The sequence below is a fragment of the Eleutherodactylus coqui genome, chromosome 6, assembly GCF_035609145.1.
Source record: "Eleutherodactylus coqui strain aEleCoq1 chromosome 6, aEleCoq1.hap1, whole genome shotgun sequence".
NCBI lineage: Eukaryota > Metazoa > Chordata > Amphibia > Anura > Eleutherodactylidae > Eleutherodactylus > Eleutherodactylus coqui.
In genome coordinates this window covers 76,987,044-77,005,770 of record NC_089842.1, presented here as the reverse complement: position 1 = coordinate 77,005,770, position 18,727 = coordinate 76,987,044, and the positions used below count along the sequence as shown (strand labels likewise).

Genomic DNA, 18,727 nt, shown 5'->3' with positions numbered 1-18,727 from the left:
GGCCATTTCATCCATTGCCCCCACCCACACATGCCTGGGCACCTCCCTGTCCTGCTTCCAGAACCTAGGGATTGATAGACGGGTTGCCAACAGGAAGAACTTTAAGAGGCCTTTTTTGAGGGACAGGGTGTTGGGGGCAATTGACAAAAGCGCCAGCTCCGGTGTCAAATCCAGAGTCTCCCTGCACGTACTCTCGTACAGGTTTTTCATTTGGTGCCAGATGGGCGCTACCATGGGGCATTCCCACCAAATGTGAAGCATCGAGCCAGTCTCCGCTTTGCAGCGCCAGCAGATGCTCGAGGTTGCTGGAAAGATGGTATGTAATCTTTCTGGGGTCATGTACCATCTGGATAGAATTTTGAAATTAAGCTCCTGTATTCTGCTCGCAATAGACATCTTATGTGTGAGCTGAAAGGCCCTAGACCAGAGCTCTCCCGACACCGGCCGGCCTAGCGCTTCCTCCCATGCCCCCACCCACCTGGGGCGATGGTCGCCTAGTTTTTCGTCTAGTAATTGGTTATATAGCAATGAGACTGTGTCTGGGCGTTTCTGAAGCGCAACATAACTTCTCAAAGGGGGTGAGGTTCGCTGTCCAGCCCCCAGCAGGTCTTATTTTCTCCAAGTAACTACGGATCTGGAGAAATTGCATCCATGAGCCCGGGGGAGAGTGCACTGCTCCTCTGATATCTGCCATATCCCGCAGCCTTCCCGACTCCAGCACCTCCCCTATCCTTGCCTCCACGCCAGGTGGCATGAACCTCAGGTTGCGTGTGTGCAGTGTTGCTGGGAGTTGTGGGTTGCCGGCCAGTGGTGTGAGAGGCCCTGGAATCGACACGTCACACCCCCCCCTCCAGGCCCCCAGGAGGGAGTTCATTAGGAACGAGATCGTCGATTTCTCTTGTGTCCTCAGGCCGGGGACCCAGAACACCCCCCTCGTCTCAATGTCATTACCATCTTTCTCTATTTGCACCCACTGTTTGTCAGATCTATGGTGAAAGAGGTCTAATATGAGGGTGCCGATTGTCGCCTTGTGATATAGACGCAGGTCTGGGAGTCCCGCCCCCCCCTTCACTTTTTGCTTGGTTAGACTTTTGTAGCTTAGTCTCTTGGATCCTCCTTTCCATACAAATTTAAGAATTTGGCTACGTAGTTTATCGACACTCTCACAATTTTATCGCCAGAGTGAGGTGTCCGCCATGGTTATCAGTTTAGCAGTACTGGTCTCACGCATTTTGGAAAGGGAAGCACGAGCCAACCAAGCATCCCCACAGCAGTGGAAATATACTATTCGACAGTAGCCATCTATGTAATGGTGTATAAAGACTACCCGAGTCTTCCAGAAAGGGAGCAGCTCTTACAGAGTGCCTCTCCATCCTGGTCATAGGAGGCGATGTTCCTTTAGTAAATATACTTGTAAATCATTGGTCTGTGGGTTTAACTGAAAAACTGAAACTGGTAAAATTTACCAGAAAAGAAGAAAGAAATGTACATTAAAGGGAATTTATCAACTACTTTATTTTTTTACTAGTGAAAACCAGACAGTCAAACATTTTCCATTTTCCCATTGTGGATTTTTTTATTCCATTTTCTGTACGTGACTAGGAGGGTGGCCATCTTGCCTATTGTGAAGGGGGTATCCTGTGTTATCTCCATATGGGAGTTACGATCCTTTTACATGGGACAAGCTGTCGGGCAAACAATGACCCACATCTAGGCCCAGTGATGCCCGCTCCTGCACGGTTACACAGAAGCAAGTATCGCTGGCATCGCTCACAGCGCTGCCAGAATGTAGGTGGAGCGGCCGGGGAGCGTTCGCCACTCACCCACCTCCATTCACAGTAAACAGTCACTCAAAAGTAAGCGATCGCTGTTTACACTGCAGAAACTAAACAACTGAACAATTCTCCATCAGCTGCTGCCCGCGTTTACATGGGAAGATTATCCTTTATATTCCTACGGGTATCAGAACCTTTCATTGTAATCCCACTTGTGACGAGGAAAATGTCTCTCTACAGAACAGGAAAAGTCAGACTGTTAAGCCTAATGGGCAGTGTGAAAAATATCAGATATAAGGATTTTTAAACATCTAGATCAGGACATCAAAAAAGGTAAAAAAGCACCAAGAATTGATAAAAACAAACATTTATCAAATACTTGATTTATACAGCAGGTTATTGTCTGTTGACACATTGCCTTCTGTGCTTGGCAATTTCAACTTCTGGCCCTGATGCTACATTCACAGAAGCGACCGTAATATCGGGTACAGTTTCTTGCTGGTACGTTTTACCCTTAAAAAAAGTCTTGCATCCCTTCTGGGAAAATCTTATCCTCCGGCGCATGTTTCACGCACATCAGAGGATTGGCAAGGGTTTCTCACATCACATTCATATGCCTGTCGCACGGCATGCAATTTTTTTTGACTGTCCCACTGAAAACAATGGGCGATGTGTGCGAGGAACACACACACAAAAAAAAACAAAAAAACTTGCAGCAATGCGGTGAGGGAAAACATCGCTCACGCCTATGACTCCATTCAAAAGAAGAGTTCATATTCATGAGAGTGTCATGCGTCTTGCTACGTGCAAGTTTCATGCTCATGTGAATGTGGCTTAAGTCTGAGGAAAACTACAAATTTCCAGGTTCTCATAACATATGGGGGAGGAGACTTCCAAATGTATAACGGGCATATCTATATTCTGCAGTTTAATTGTCACATTGCTGTTGAGGGTCCTGCTATTTTGCCTGGAATGGTTTAGTCATTAATAACTCCATTTTTGCGCTCTGATTAACTCTTCCCATATCAGTCAAGAGTTAAGTTCTACAAGATGCACTTTATTTCAAGGGTGAATGCAGACAGGCAAAAATTCTTGCAGAATTTCCGCCCGTCCATGTGGCAATAGGATTGCATGCAACCCTATGCAGACAGCCGCGATTTGACTGCGTGAAAACTCACGCGGTAAACAAATCATGGCATGTCCTATTTCTGTGCGAGCCTCACAGAGGCCCGCATAGAAACGCTGACGCATCGGCTCTGCGCATGTGTGGCCACCCGCATATAGCAGAGCAGAGACTAGACGCCGGGAGGCGGCGAGCCGCGGGTCAGTGCAGGGGCACGGGTCGCACCCCACTGCAAGAATTCTCACAGCGGTATCCGACCCGGCCGTCTGCATTCACTGTAATTTGCCGTTTCAGCACCTATTTTCACCTTGAATGTCTTTGATGCGGAGACACTGTGCTCAACTTGTAACTCTGTTGAAAATCAAAACTTTTGAAAGAGAAACATTGGTGTAAATTTAAACATTTTTGCAACATTTTGCCACTTTGCTGAAAAATGGGCAATCTACTCTTGCTTGTAGCCGTAGTTGACCTCTCTGTAGGGAGGTAGTGAGATTCTCCTATGTGCTAATGTATACTAGGTGCATTGTACACCAGTGGGGATCACATGTTTAAAATCATTATTTTAAAGTAAGTGTTCCCTGATGGTTCTAATTTCTACCAAGAAGATCTTTTGTGGAACTCAATCATCACCTACAGCAAAATCTGCATCCTACCTTGAATAGTGTTCAAAGTGCAACTGTGGTTTCCAAAAGCCTTTTACAAGTCATAGGGACATGTCAAGAGTTTGATCAGTGGAATCCAAGTGTTAAGGCTCTCACCCATTTGCTAGAATAAGGCCGCCTGCAGACGAGCGGGTCGGATCCGGCGGCGAGAATTCTCGCTGCGGGACCCGACCTGAGCGCCTGCAGAGACTAGCGTGTACTCACCCGCGCCTGGCGGCCCCGGCTCTTTCATGTGCATGCGCAGACCGGAGCCGGCGGCCGGGTGAGTGACATATCTGCGAGCCCCGCACAAAAATAGGACACGCAGCGGTTTGTTTGCCGCGCGACATTTCGCGCGGCCAAACCGCGGCCGTCTGCATAGGAGTGTGTATTGTAATGCACTCCTATGCAGGCTTTGAGCGGCGGAAATCCCGCCGCGGGATTTCCGCCCGTGTGCAGGCGGCCATAAGCAGCTAAAGCGTTCATTCGAACACTGCCACCGCTCAATAACTGAAGACTTGCTCAGTAGTAAGTCTATGGGTCCCTCTTCAGCTAGCGAACAGCGGCTGTGCTCAGATGAGCACTCAAGCTGCTTCATTCTAGCAATTAATGGGGCTCGCAGCACCCAAATCACCACCAATCAAATTTTCTGACATGTTAAGTTTAAGTGTGTTGAAATGTGTCGATTGAGAAGACCACACACATAACCACAAAAAAATTAATAATAAAAACCACTAACAAAAGACAGAATAGGCTCTTAGTAGTGCCTTTCTTCTTGTGGGTCTTTACAGGTACATTATACAGCATACACAAAACAGACAAGTGCAAACACACAAACATCAATGTCCCCTCGTCCCATTATACCTGAGGCTGAGCAGGGGTTGCATTAAAACTGAATCGTTCTTTTGTCCTACAAAAGGGGAAAAAAAAAAAAAAACACTCATGAAGTTCCCCGATACGGATCTATGAGCCAAGCAGCCTACAGGACACGGTTCCTCACCGCAACACAAAGCTGTCGACGTGTGTGACACGCAAGAAGTAGGTGGCATTGTTCTCCGACAAGGTGGATACGTCCACAAAGAAGGACTCCGTCTTAGACTCTGCCCGTGTGGGTGGTTGGCACAATGTGCGTCCGACATCTTGATATTGGTAGTTACGTTGGTACCTGGAGAAAGAACTAAGATGAATACTTGACTTGTGTGCAGGCGTGCAAAACAAAATCCCCAGGTGATGTTTTTAGCTAGGAAATTACATAAAGAGATAATGCAGGACATCAAATGTCACAGTGCCAGATTAGGGAACGCACATACAAGTGATTACATTATGAAACGTCACATGAAAAGACAATTCAATGCTAAAAAAAAAAAAAAAAAATAAACAACATTAACCCCTTAATGACACAGCCCCTTTTTCTATTTTCGGTTTTTCCTCCCCCCTTCAAAAAAGTTTTAACTCCTTTATTTATCCGTCGACGTCGCTGTATGAGGGCTTGTTTTTTGCGGGATGAGTTGTATTTTTAAATGGTGCCGTTTACTGTACCATATAATGTACTAAAAACCTTCTAAAAAAATTCTAAGTGGAATAAAATGAAAAAAAAAACAAAAAACCCCCCAGACATTCCGCCATCTTTCAGTGCGCTTTGTTTCTATGGCGCACAAACTGCAACAAAAATGACATCTTTATTCTATGGGTCAGTGCGATTACTACGATACCAAACCTGTATAGTTTTTTTTACTGTACTACTTTTTTTTTCAAAGACATTTAATTTTTTTCAATTACTTTCTGCCGGCATCTTCTGCACGCAATAACAATTTTCATTTTTCCATCGAAGTAGTTCAGCAAGGGCTCATTTTTGCAGGATGTCCTGTAGTTTACGTTAGTACCGATTCGGAATACATATCACTTTTTGATCGCTTTTTATTACGTTTTTTTTCTGGGATACAGGGTAACTGAAGTTGTGTTTTTTTCGGACGCTGTTCACTGTGCGGGGTAAATAATGCACTACTTTGACAGATCAGACTTTTACGGACGCGGCGATACCAAACATCTATTTTTATTTTGTGATTTAGATTTTTTAATAATAGATATGGCAAAAGGGGGGCGATTTAAAGGGTTTTTTTACAATTCATAAAACTTTATTGATTTTTTTTTTTTGTACTTTTCTTTTAAAGGAGATGTCCTGCGCCGAAATGGGTTTTTTTTTTTTTTAAACCCCCCCCCCGTTCGGCGCGAGACAACCCCGATGCAGGGGTTAAAAAAACCACCCGCACAGCGCTTACCTGAATCCCGGCGGTCCGGTGACTTCAATACTTACCGCTGAAGATGGCCGCCGGGATCCTCTATCTTCGTGGACCGCAGCTCTTCTGTGCGGTCCACTGCCGATTCCAGCCTCCTGATTGGCTGGAATCGGCACGTGACGGGGCGGAGCTACACGGAGCTACACGGAGCCCCATAGAGAACAGCAGAAGACCCGGACTGCGCAAGCGCGGCTAATTTGGCCATCGGAGGCCAAAAATTAGTCGGCACCATGGAGACCAGGACGCTAGCAACGGAGCAGGTAAGTAAAAAACTTTTTATAACTTCTGTATGGCTCATAATTAATGCACAATGTATATTACAAAGTGCATTATTATGGCCATACAGAAGTGTATAACCCCACTTGCTGCCTCGGGACATCTCCTTTAAGTCCCCCTGGGGGACTGCAATATGCGATGCTTTGATCGCTCCTGCACAATGACGTAATGCTATAGCACGGGGATGGCTTGATAGGCAGTCTCCCAAGGCAGCCCTGGGGCCTTTCAGAAGGCCCTGGCTGCCATGACACCTGCACGGCTCCCCTGATCTCACCGCAGGGGCGCCGTACGGGACCCCTGAACATCGTTCGGGGGATTTAAATGCCTTTAAAGGGTTAATAGCCGCGATCGGCTGCATGGTAGCTATTGGCCACGGGTGTCAGCTGTAATAAACAGCTGTCACCCGCGCTGTATGAAGAGAGGTCACCCCGCGACCTCTCTTCATACATACCCCAACGCTCCAGGACGTACCATTACGTACGTGGTCATGAAGGGGTTAAGGTAATACTTAAATCACACACTGTGTATTAGCAAAAGGTTTCAACTTGAATCTTCCGTTCATTGAGATCTGATATGCGATTTAAGTATTCCTTTAATCTGTGAACAGAACAGCACGCCAGTAGCGGAACAGCTAATTCTGGTGATCCCTGGCCAATATCAATCCAGCTACATGCTGGGCAGTGAGCAGAGGTCCCACTACAAGATGTCAGTCCCTAATAAAGTCTGCCGGACAGCTTGGTCAGAAATAGGCAGCCCAGAGGTTGCGGGAGGTCATTATGAAGGGCTCAGGCAGCGCTCCTCCTGTTCCTCCTGTTGGGTTGATGCCCTTCTTTGGCCCTGTCCAGCCCTTAGAGTAATAGCTTATTTTCTGCTATCTGCTCCATGCTCTTGGGACTGTGCTGGTAGACACAGCAAACCACCTTGCAATGGCATGTATGGATGGGTCATCATGGAGGAGCAGGACTACTTGTACAACCTGAATGGGCTGCAGGTAGCGTCTCATATACCACTAGTGACAAGAACTCCAGCAAAATGCAGAACTAGAGGAGAATCAGCCAGGAAGGAGAGAGGAATTGTCTGGCCACCACCTTTAAAACCATTCCCTGTGTGGGGGCTGTCTTGCTGTTGCTTCTCCAGTGTATCCGGAGTCACTTCTATTTGCACATGTGTTCGTAATCAATGTTAAAGGGGTTTTCTGTAGAAAATACTATTGATGACCTATCCTCGGGATAACGCATCAATAGTTGATGGGGTCCCGAGCGAAAGATCCCAGCCAGACAGATCAACTGAGCAGGCACAAGCCGTCAGCCACAATAAGACTACCTCCGTGTAGTGGCCGACACTTGTAACTGCAGGCACGGCTCTCACTGAAATCAATGGAGCCAGGTCTGCAGTTTTAAGTGCCGGACACTACATGGGAGGTCAGCACAGACACTTCCACTCCAAATACAGAGGTCGGAGCGGAAGCCTCAGCACCGACCCCCCTTATAATCGCCAGGGCTTGGAACTGCGACATATCCCAGCCGATCAACTACTGATGATAGATCCTAGTATAAACAAATGGAGACCAGTAGCACTCAAGCACATCCTAATAGAGCAAGGTGGATTAGATATAAAAGAAGCAGCAGCATAAAGGGGGAAATTTCAATAAAAAGATTTTATTCTTCCATGGTGATTAAAAGCAGCTATGTGTCGGCCGCTCGCGGTCTTTTTCAAGCTAGTTGGCTGATTTGTTACAGATCTACTGTAGATTTCACCCCTTCAATTTGAATTCAATTGAAAAGGGTCAAATCTGCTCCAGACTCAGAGAAAATCTGCACCAAATCAGCAACATGTGAACACACCCTGCAGCGCATCAAAAACTATGTTAAGGCCGCCTGCAGACGAGCGGGTCGGATCCGGCAGCGAGAAATCTCGCCGCGCGATCCGACCCCAGAGCCTGCAGGGACGAGCGCGTACTCACCCGCGCCTGGCGGCCCCGGCTCTTTGATGTGCCGGCTGCCGCGCAGCCGGCGCATGCGCAGACTGGAGCCAGCGGCCAGGTGAGTGCGTGCCCCGCAGAAAATTAGAACATGCCGCGGTTTGTTTGCCGCGCGAGATTTCGCGCGGCCAAACCGCGGCCGTCTGCATAGGAGTGCGTATTGTAATGCACTCCTATGCAGACTTTCAGCGGCGGAAATCCCGCGGGAAATCCCGCGGCGGGATTTCCGCTCGTGTGCAGGCGGCCTAAAGGAGAGCTGAAACCCATAATGAATAACATGGATTGTTTATGTAAATGCTAGTTTCTATTTATAATACACACCTTTGATTGTGATCATTTGACCATTTCTAAATAGAACTACATTGAAAGCACTAATTCAGCGCTGGACACATTTGTATGACCTGCTGCTGTCTGTTCTCATTGGCATTTGTGCCGGTCTCCCCTACATATACAATACATTAGATTTTGACTTCCCCACTAAACTCAATGGAGGAAGAAATGGCAATCAATTTCCACGTAGATGAGACTACTGAAATCTGCATGGAAAATAAACTGCATTTCTTCTACATCCAAAACGTATCCTTATTCTGTATAGGGCTACTGAAATAATCAAAAGAACGGTGGCTACTTACAGACCCCTGAGGGTGAGCGGTACTTGGAAAGACACGACAGCCTCCTTCTGCCGAACCACAAAGAGGAGTGGCGGCCCCTTCTGGTCAGACAGCACTTTGACGGACACTCTGACTCCTTCAGTCTGAAGAGTAAGCACAGCACCAACATACGTCAGCTCACTTATACACATCATATAACTAATGTATACAACTAATACACATCTGTCTGAAACATTTAATGGAACCGTGCGCCAAACGTTATAGGGCCACTCTGGCAAAAACACTTTTTTCTGCGCCTTTTTCTAGTGAATTTGTGCTCATCAGTGTCCAAAGTCAGTCAGCCTCCGCCTCGTGATCCTGCCTTCCAGGGACACCTCTGGGGTGATGCGGTCCCGGACAGTGGGGAGGTTATGAACGGTTGCACGATCTGTGTTAGTTGGCAGCATATCACGTTTAGGTCGCCTGCAGACGAGCGGGTCGGATCCGGCGGTGAGAATTCTCGCCGCGAGACCCGACCCCAGCGCCTGCAGAGACGAGCGCGTACTCACCCGCGCCCAGCAGCCCCAGCTCTTTCATGTGCCGGCGCATGCGCAGACCGGAGCCGGCGGCCGGGTGAGTGACGTTTCTGTGCGAAGTTCTGCTAGCCCCGCACAAAAATAGGCCATGCGGCGGTTTGTTTGCCGCGTGACATTTCGCGCGGCCAAACCGCAGCCGTCTGCATAGGAGTGCGTATGGTAATGCACTCCTATGCAGGCTTTGAGCGGCGGAAATCCTGCGGGAAATCCCGCCGTGTGCAGGCGGTCTTACACGATGGGATGTGGCGTAAACAAACAAGGATTTTATGCCACCATTTAATAAAATAAATAAACAAAAACAGCACAAACACGCAAGAAGGCCCAACTGACGTCACCTTTTCCACTGTCTGACAACATGTGTAAAAAACACGGTGGGCACGTAGGCAGGTTCGTAGTAATTCTGGAAATCCCCTGGAAAAGGAATGAGGAATCAGAAAAATCACGTTTGTGTTAGGCTGGGGTCACATGGGTCATATTCTCGGTGGAAATATTGTGGTTTTTGCCGCAGCGAAAAAGTGCTATTTCCGCCGGAAAAGTGCGGGTTTTGGAGCGGCTTGGTCGCATGCTTTTCTGATGCACCCGGCTCTCCCATAGAGGAGAGCGCAGCCGCAGCAGAAAAAAAAAAGAAAGAGAATGGACATGCTGCGTCCCAGGAATCTGCGCCGCAGTGCCGGCTTAGCTGCGGCAGATTCACCACCCCCGTGTGGACGAGATTTTTGATAAATCTTGTCAACATGGCTGGCTACACCCGGGATTAGCGGCCGCAGGCAGATTTGCCACAGCGAAATTCCGCATGGAATTTCCACGGCAAATCCGCCCCGTGTGAACCCAGCCTTGAACTACCATATTTTTCGCTCTCAAAGACACACCGGACGATCAGACGCACCCCCGTTTTTTTTTTTTTAGAGGGGAGAGACCGGGAAAAACTATTTTGAACTCATCGAGGGACGATGCTCTGATCACTCCTGCAGTAGGATGTAATGCCATAGAGCCGGGGAAGGGAGGGGGAAAACCAGCAGGAAGACGATGCGGTAAGCAGACTGACGGGGGAGGAATAGGCAAGTATTTTTGTTTACCAACGACAGCACCCCTTTAAATCCCGCGCCATATTTTTGCTATGGCCCAACTTTTGTTTCCTTAGGCTACAGAGATCCTGTGGTCGTTTAACCCTGTGACCGCTGCAGCCAACAAGAGGCTCGATAGGGATGTTATAAGCACCGTCCTGTAAATCTGCCCCAGGGTCACCTACATTAGAGGCTGACATGACCGGTTTTCGGAGATGTCAATAGGCCAGGCAGAGCTCACATAAAAAAAAAATAGACAACCGCCCCGCGGTTCCGCAGCAGATACCATTCGTAACATGATATGGAAAAGCACTTCTTCCTGCAAACCCACAGAACCAAACTGCGATTTCCGACAGCAAAGGAAAATCGCAGCATGTTCTATTTTAGCGTGGATTCCGCACAGACGACTTCCATTGAAGTCAACAGAAATCATCCGACCAGCGGCCTACTCACAATGGACATTGCGGACAGATAACGTAAAATAAACATTTAAAAAATGTTGTAAAAAGTCAACGTTTGGAGAAAGACCTGCTTGCATGAGTCTTGTGTGACTGTGATAGGTACATCACTTTCCCCAAAAAGGGGGCGTGGCAACCGTTATGCCAGAAACTTGTACTAATTATACCAAAAATTGGCGCCAACCCCTATGGCTGTAGAGGTGTGTAGGCAGACGAGAGAGCTGAAACGAGCCAATATATGAAGAGCCGGTACCTCTGTATAAGACGCATCATACGGCGATGGAGGATATGAAGACCAGAGGACGGAGTGGCGGTTATCAGGAGTTTCCATTTCTTGTGGCAGGTCAGTATCTCTCACCCACATGTCCATCTGTATGGTCCTACGCTGTAATATACGGGTCCTGCCTTTACTTTCTATATTTCCCATCACGTCCCATATATACTGTAACCCCTCACGCTCCAGCAGTTTCCCTCTGCCGTATTCTAATCTCTAATCCTGAAGCCTAATCCACGGAGCAATCTGCTGCACAACGAGGAAAACAATCTTACTAAAACCAGACATTTCGGAAATGTTGCTATGGCGATGTTAAAATAGCATTTCTTACAAAAAAATGACCTAATGTATCAGTTAATACATGTCAAACTGCTATTAACCCCTTAAAGGATGCTACACTTTTCCCCCTTGATTTTTGGTTTGTCCTCCCCACTTTCAAAAAAACGATAACATATTTTTCAGTTGAGGTCGCTGTATGAGGGCTCGTTTTTTGCAGGACGAGTTGTGTTTTTGAATGGTACTATTTAATATACCAAATGTGCTGAAAAACATCTACAAATGTTTAAAAAAGGGAAGTGGAAAAAAAAACAAAAAAAACAAAAACAAAAAACCCCAGAATTCTGCCAACTTATCACTCATGTCCACGGCTGTTGCGGAATTACACCGCGGGAGTACTGCGGTTGTAAACGATACGCCGCAGCTGGCGATCACAGAAAAAGTGCACGTTTTTCCACGGTCTCCTTTAATACTATGTTAGTGGGAACCTCCCGCAGCGTAAATCCCTGGGAAATAGGACATGTTGCAATTTGTTTCCCGCTGTAAAAATCCGCATGTTGGCATTGGCAGGTGAAGTTCAATAGAACCTAATTGCTGCAGAATTCCACCGCGGGAACCACAGTAAAGATCCGGTCGTGGGCATTAGCCCTTAGTAGAGGGAGGTGGTCTTGTTTTTACAGCACACACACACACGGCCTAACCTTATTCTGTGGGTCAGTATGACTGGGGACACCAAGTTTATTAAGTTTTTTGCTGAACAACTTTCAAAAAAAAAAAAAAAAAAAAAAATCTCCTTACAAAAACATTTTCTGGAACCATAACTTCTTTTCTATCTCCATCAATGGGGCTGTGCGAGCGCTTTTTTTGGGGGGGGGACGGGATGACCTCCGGTTTCTATTTTTTGAGTCCGTATGACTTGATTGCCTTAACTACATTTTTCCTTAGAAACAGGGTGACCAAGAAAAAAAAAGAAAAAAAGACCACTTCTGGCATTTTTTTTTCTGACGACAGTCACGGTGTGGACTAGTGCATTAACCCCCTAGTGACGGCACTTTTTTCACTTCCTTTTTTCATCCTTTAAAAAAAAAACAAAAAAAAAACCCGTAGCTCCTTCATTTATCCATCGACGTCGCTGTATGACCGCTTGTTTTTTGCGGGACGAGTTGGATTTTTCAATGGTGCCATTTAAAGGTACCATACAATGTACTGAAGCTTAAAAAATTCCGAGAGGAAAGAAGTGGGGGAATAAAAAAAAAAAAAAAAAAAAAAAGACATTCCGCCATCTTTCGGTGTGCCCTGTTTCTACGGCGCACAAACGGCAACAGAAATGACAACGTTATTCTATAAGTCATTCAGTACGATTACTATGATTTTTTTGCTGTATTTTTTTAAGATATTTAATTTTAAATTACTTTGTTTCCATCTTCTGCGCACAATAACTTTATTTTCCTGTCGACGTACTTGTGCAAGGGCTGTCAGAATTGACCGTGCCATTTAAAGGGTTAACAGCCCCGATTGGCTGCACAGCTTGTCGGGGCTGTTGTCTGCTGTAAGAAACAGCTGACACCCGCGATGTATGGAGGGAGATTGCAGCGCAGTTTCCCTCCACCATACACATCCTTCAGCTGCAGCGTATAAGAACACTATGGAACTAAGGTGTTATTATGATAGATCAGGTGTTTATGGACAGAGCGCTACCAAATATGCTTGTTTTTGTTGTTGCGATTTTATTTCATATTCTGGAAAAGGTTTTTTTTGTTTTTAAGACTTAATAGCCTTTATGTTTGACAACAGAAAATATCTATCTGCACCAAGGCCGGCCGATCGTGCGCAGTACAGGTCTTTTCTTGTTTTTATTTGCATTTCCCGTGCCGTTGCTTCGCGATGATGCGGGTGCCCACAGCCCAGACACAATATTAATTGCGGATGGGCTGCGGGTCAGACGGCCTCCATTGACTTCAATAGAGGCCGCCCGCATGGAGTCCGCAGTAAAATAGAGTATGCTGGGTTTTTTTTCCTCCACTCGTGGAATACGTGATCCATATCCGCGAGTGTGAGTAAAAAAAGCGAATTTACATGCCTCTGAATGGCTGCATTTTGCTGCAGATGCCGATTATGTAATTGGAATCTGCCCGTGTGGGCCCGGCCTTATTCTTACTTTTTTTGGCTCAAGAGGAAACTTCAAGTTGTGATCGTTTGATATATGGCATTTCTTAAAAAGGCAGAACCACGTGGCCGTCCTGAGGCTCTTCAGGAGGCGCTGGACTGCCATGACAAACAGCACCTCACAATCTCATCAAGGTCGGTTCAAGACTCTCCAAACTCTGATCAGGGCATTTAAATAGTTAAAATCCACAAATCAGCGTAAACACTGATAATAGCTGTTGCAGGCAGGTAAGACAGCTGGCACCCGGTGTGTACGGAGCCGCCCCATAGAAACCCCATTGCTGAAGGGCGGACATATACAACCTTTAGCATCAAGTGATAAAGAGGAGTAACTGGAAGATTCTGGATCCGTCCTACAATACTGAGATACCCGCTGTGGTGTCCTAAGAAACCACAATCCGGGCGTGAACGTTACCTTGGGACGGTCGGCTCCGTTTACATTTGCTGCAAGTGTTTCCATTACGGTTTGCGTTGGCCGTTCCATTATTATCTCACAGTAATCATCGAGCAGCCTGCAGCACAACCTCTCTATAAAGAGACCGGAAGCCACGATGGAGCCCAGAGCGGTCTATCACCACTCAGTCGTACCCGCTTACCACTTCTGGTGTAAAATAATGTGTTACCAGTCTGAGATTTGCCCATTGCACTCTATAGAGGATGCATTGCATGCAGTTGGGCAATCATACTTTTTTTTTTACTACAACTTCCCTTTTTTAACCCCATTCCGTTGCCTCACGACCCTTCCCTGAACAGGACAATGTAAGATATATAGCGCCTGGAAATGAGGGCTTCCACCAAATATCAAAATCTGCAGATATGAGTCAGGAGGGGTACTGCCTCTCATTGTGGAGACAATCAAACAGGCCCTGCAATGCTCTCTGGGAGGTTTGATATGCAAACGGCTCTGTAACGTCAGCTACTGTAAATGTTGAGCGTTCGCATGTGAAGATAATCGGGTGCAATCCTCGCCATTTCCCTCATTAGCTATGTAAACACTGTATGTTGTTGCTCAGGTGGGCAGGTGTATATGCGAAGCACCTCTGGCCGGGAGGTTGTAATTGGTGTGAATACAGGGCCATTGTCTACTGCCGCATTTAAAGGCCCATTTAGACAACGATAATCACTCAAAATTTGCTCAAAAGCCGTCTTTCGAGCGATAATCGTTGTTTCTAACTGCACTGACATCAGGCAGTTTTGTTAAGCCGCAGCTCATCTTTGTCTTTCAGCGTGCTGATGGACAACCATGAGCCTTATCAGGGATTCACAGCAGGATACATAGGATACTATTGTTTCAGCTGTATCCCGTCCCTGATAACAGGCTGGATATGAAGAACAGAGCGGTCAACAGCTGGATGCAGAAGACAAGCGGCCCCGCTTGTCTTCTGCATCCTCCACTCAAAGCGCAAGGTGATCCCTCAACGTTTGAGCGATCCTGCGCTGTAAATGACAACAATTATCGCTCATAAGTCGCTCAAAAGACATCTTTTGAGCAATAATCGTTGTGTCTAAATGGGCCTAAAATCATTTGAAAGACTGAACGATCGCCATTTAAACCCAACGAAACGCGAACAAACGACTATGTTTATGCTGGCGGAAAATCAGTGAAACAAGTGTATGAATAGCGCAGGATGGCTTCCTATTCACACGTGAGGATTATCGCTCACTTTTGTTCGTTTGAAGGAATTTTGAGCGATATCGTTGCGTGTAAACGGGCCTTCAGTTAGCCTCACTATAAGTTGATTGATCGCTGAGCCCTGTAATAGGCTGCAGCAGCCTGTGACCTCCCATACACAAGGTGCTGCAGCCTGTAAACAACATGTCAGAGCAGAGACTCTGAGCCACCGCAGGGAGTGGAGAATGAGAGCTCATTTTTAAAAAACATTTTTTTTTCAAGAAAAAAAAAATAATCTTACAAAACCCCTTTAAGGCCCCTCCCCCCTCAACATGGGGGGAAAAAAAAAAGGGAAGTTTCCCTAAGAAACTTATCACCAATGTAAACGACTAAATACTCATCCGCTCATTATGAATGTTCATCGCTAATTATACATTCTGAGGACGGGATATAAAGGGAAATGGCCAAGAAAATCCCTTTAACTACAATCATGACCATTTTTTTGCATAGCCCAATGCCAGGCAGGTGCTGCCTGTAGTAAAGCCAGTTGTTTACCAGCAGTGATCCGCGAACAGTTTCCCATGGCCGGTCTTACCTTGTTCCTCAGCATGGTGTGATTGAAGGCGTATATATTCTGGATCTCGCTGTTGATCGTGTCATTATAATCCAGGTTGAAGTCGGCATTCTTCTGGTGGATTTCTTTGGCTGGAGAGTCGTGGAGCCCCTGGACAGTGCAGAACAGAAGTAGGACCACACCGACGGGGAACATTGTCCAGCAGCGAGCTGTGGAGGAGTGCAGAGTCCCTGCCGTCCCGTGCAGCTTCCAACATCAGCAGGACGTCACCCCACACCTTAGGCAATCAGAGGACGGCATGTCTGAGTCACCGGCAGATCCCTGCACACAACACAACAGATCAACCAGCAGGCCAGGTCGGCGACCGCTGTACAAACCTACTCACAGGCCGGTACTGCACGTTACTGCGGGTTATTATAACATGGCGGACAAGTGGGTGGTCACCACCTCCCGCTCCTCCACCCCACAGTCATGTCAGAATGAATGGCGCGGCGACCGAGCATGGAAAAAAAAAAAGCAGAATGTCGTATGTTAGTACGTATTACACGCTGAGATCAATGGGCGTGCGCAAATACGCGAATTTATGCATGGAATTTCACGTTTTTTCCCCCTCAGATGCGCAAATACGTTAAAAAAACAGTAAAGCATCAGCGTATTTTGACGTGTAAATACACAAGCCAAAAACCGTAAGCGGTCGTGTGAACACACCCCAAGGCTAACTTCACACGGGCGAATGAGAAATGGAGCTGTGAATTGCGCCCTCATATCACGCTCGCCATCATGCCTTGAGAATGCGAGGCGTCATGTGAGATCAGCCTGGCATCGCTGCGGGCATCCTGACAGCCGCCAGCCCTACTGATAACAAGGCTGCGATGAGAGAGCGCGCACAAGACAGAATGGGACGCAATTGGTCTCCGTCATCACATCACGAGGCCATACGGGAAAACACCGCTGATGGGTGAGCCTTACTAAAGAACGAGGCTTATACTTGTGAGAGATCTGCGCATCTAAAAATGCAGAAATCTCCCGTGATTTCAGCGCCCGTGTGAAGGCAGCCGCAGGCCGGTTATACTGGTCCATGTTGGCCTCTGCTTTCTGACTAGATACAGAAGAGCGCCCCCTGCCTGACTGCAGGCATCATAACCCAAACCTGCGGTCCGGCCCCACAATATGGCAGCGCCCTCGTCCTGTGGCTGCGCCACGTGGCGGAGGTCACCAGACGGGACGTGGAATCTGGGCGAACCTCACACGGAGTCTGCACCACGTCTGTCAAGAAATCCACAACCGGAGAAGCCCTGCCGGATACCGCGGTCGCCAACACGCGGTTTATTCGTGGAAGCCAGGAGATTTTCAGGTGAAGACACTTGGCATCACTTCTGTAGAATGCCAACCCTCCGGCGCGCTCCACGCACGGTAAAATAGCTCAAGATTTACGCATCGATTTTAACGGGAAACATCGCACGGGGAAGTGATACGAAAAAAAAATAAGACATGGCGCAATTTTTTTACCTTGAAGCATCAGTGTGAAAACATGGCCCCCGTGTATAACGCCGTCCGAAAGAATGGAGTTTCTATTCGCGCTCGTGTGCGAGCGGCCTGAGGTCTACTACTGGTTGCTATAGTAACAGAATGTGGCGCAAGATTTTTTGCATGTTTATTTTTAAAATTAACGACACGGGAAGAATAAAAAACATAATAATACATATATAGTGGCCACGGGACGTGGGAGACGCACAGATATGTCACACAGATGGCGGCGGCGTCTGCCACTAACCTTAACGTTCGGCCACACAATACAGTCGCTCTAGAAAACGTAAACGGGCGCGTCTAGAACAAGCGCTGGGGGGGCAGAGGCGACACTGACGTACAGAGCATGACCCCCAATCATGTCCCAGCAGCGGGCAGCTATAGAGGATGGATGTGTGCCCACCAATAGATGACTCTGGGCATCTGGAATACAGATGCCACTGCCGCTCCCCACCAGCAGGGGGCACAGTCCTAGAGGACATCACGCGCTAGGTGTGACCGCTGCCCGGTAAACAAGCAGCAGATGGCACAACACATGCAGAGCTCTGCGCCCATGACAACCCGTCCCGTCTACTTAACACTCACAGCCTTACTCCCCGTCCGCCTCCCATCCGGCCACCCGGCCCTGCTCCTCCTCCCCGCGGGTCACCGCGCTGTTCTCTCCTCACAGCCGTGTGGACCGGAGCCCGCTGCGAGGAGCCGGAAGTACAGGACAACACGGGGGCGGGGCCGAGGTGACGTCATGCAGCCTCCAAGAAATCACGTGACAAGCTGCGGCTCACAGTGTACGGGGGCGTCACGTGACGCAGAGTGCAGCCCACCCTTCCCCGTTACATGGAGCGGTCTGCAAGTGCGTGACTAGTAACTCCAGAACATGTTGTCTTCTGCTCACTGCTGTAGTGTTTTAGTTCTCGTCTCTGCAGTCCGGCCGTCTTCGTTTTTCTCATTGATGAGGCTTTTTTAACCCTCTCCAACCCAATTTGTATACTGGTTTTCCTAGGGGGAGCTTACTCTTTTTCTGCCGTTATACAACGGCGCCATCTGCTGGCTAAAGCCAGTACTGCATGAGGTGACACGTTGGATAGGCTGCAACAGCATATACAGTAAGAGAACCCCGACGGACATCCTCCGACATTGGAGCTGTACAGCCTTCAATCATAATGTCTACAGACGTCAGACAATGGATTGGAAAGGGTTAAATGAAAGAGAGTGCGTGTATATATACAATATATGTATATATTGTATATATTTTTTTGTACAATTTGTGGGTTCCTATAAGTGGGTCACTTTTCTAACTTTTTTTATTAAGGCATAAATATAGCAAAATTATTTTTTTCTGCTTTTCCCTTTTCTCCTTAATTAACCTGTTTAATAAATTCCTCAGGTTGTTACGGCGGATACGGGATACAGCAGTTTTTAAAAAAAAAATTTGCGGTAATACATGGCTGTTAAAATGTAATTTATACTAAATAGATTTTTAATTTTTTGGGACTTTTT

General features: G+C 47.2%; 1 protein-coding gene across 5 annotated transcripts in view; it reads right to left on the bottom strand.

Annotated features, from left to right (window-relative positions):
* Positions 1–17,958, bottom strand: part of SIDT2 (SID1 transmembrane family member 2) — a 61,307-nt gene extending 43,349 nt beyond the window's left edge. For 4 of the 5 annotated variants that reach the window (XM_066606999.1, XM_066607001.1, XM_066607003.1 and 1 more), the window contains exons 1-5: positions 17,816–17,958; positions 15,725–16,024; positions 8,726–8,847; positions 4,540–4,704; positions 4,404–4,449 (exon numbers count right to left, since the gene is read on the bottom strand). In XM_066606999.1, the coding sequence (XP_066463096.1) occupies positions 4,404–4,449; positions 4,540–4,704; positions 8,726–8,847; positions 15,725–15,898 (507 nt within the window). In that variant the 5' untranslated portion in view covers positions 15,899–16,024; positions 17,816–17,958. Of the gene's footprint in view, positions 1–4,403; positions 4,450–4,539; positions 4,705–8,725; positions 8,848–15,724; positions 16,025–16,088; positions 16,160–17,815 lie in introns of all 5 variants that reach the window. The other variant, XM_066607000.1, reaches the window with a different exon arrangement.
* Positions 17,959–18,727: the final 769 nt, after the last annotated feature.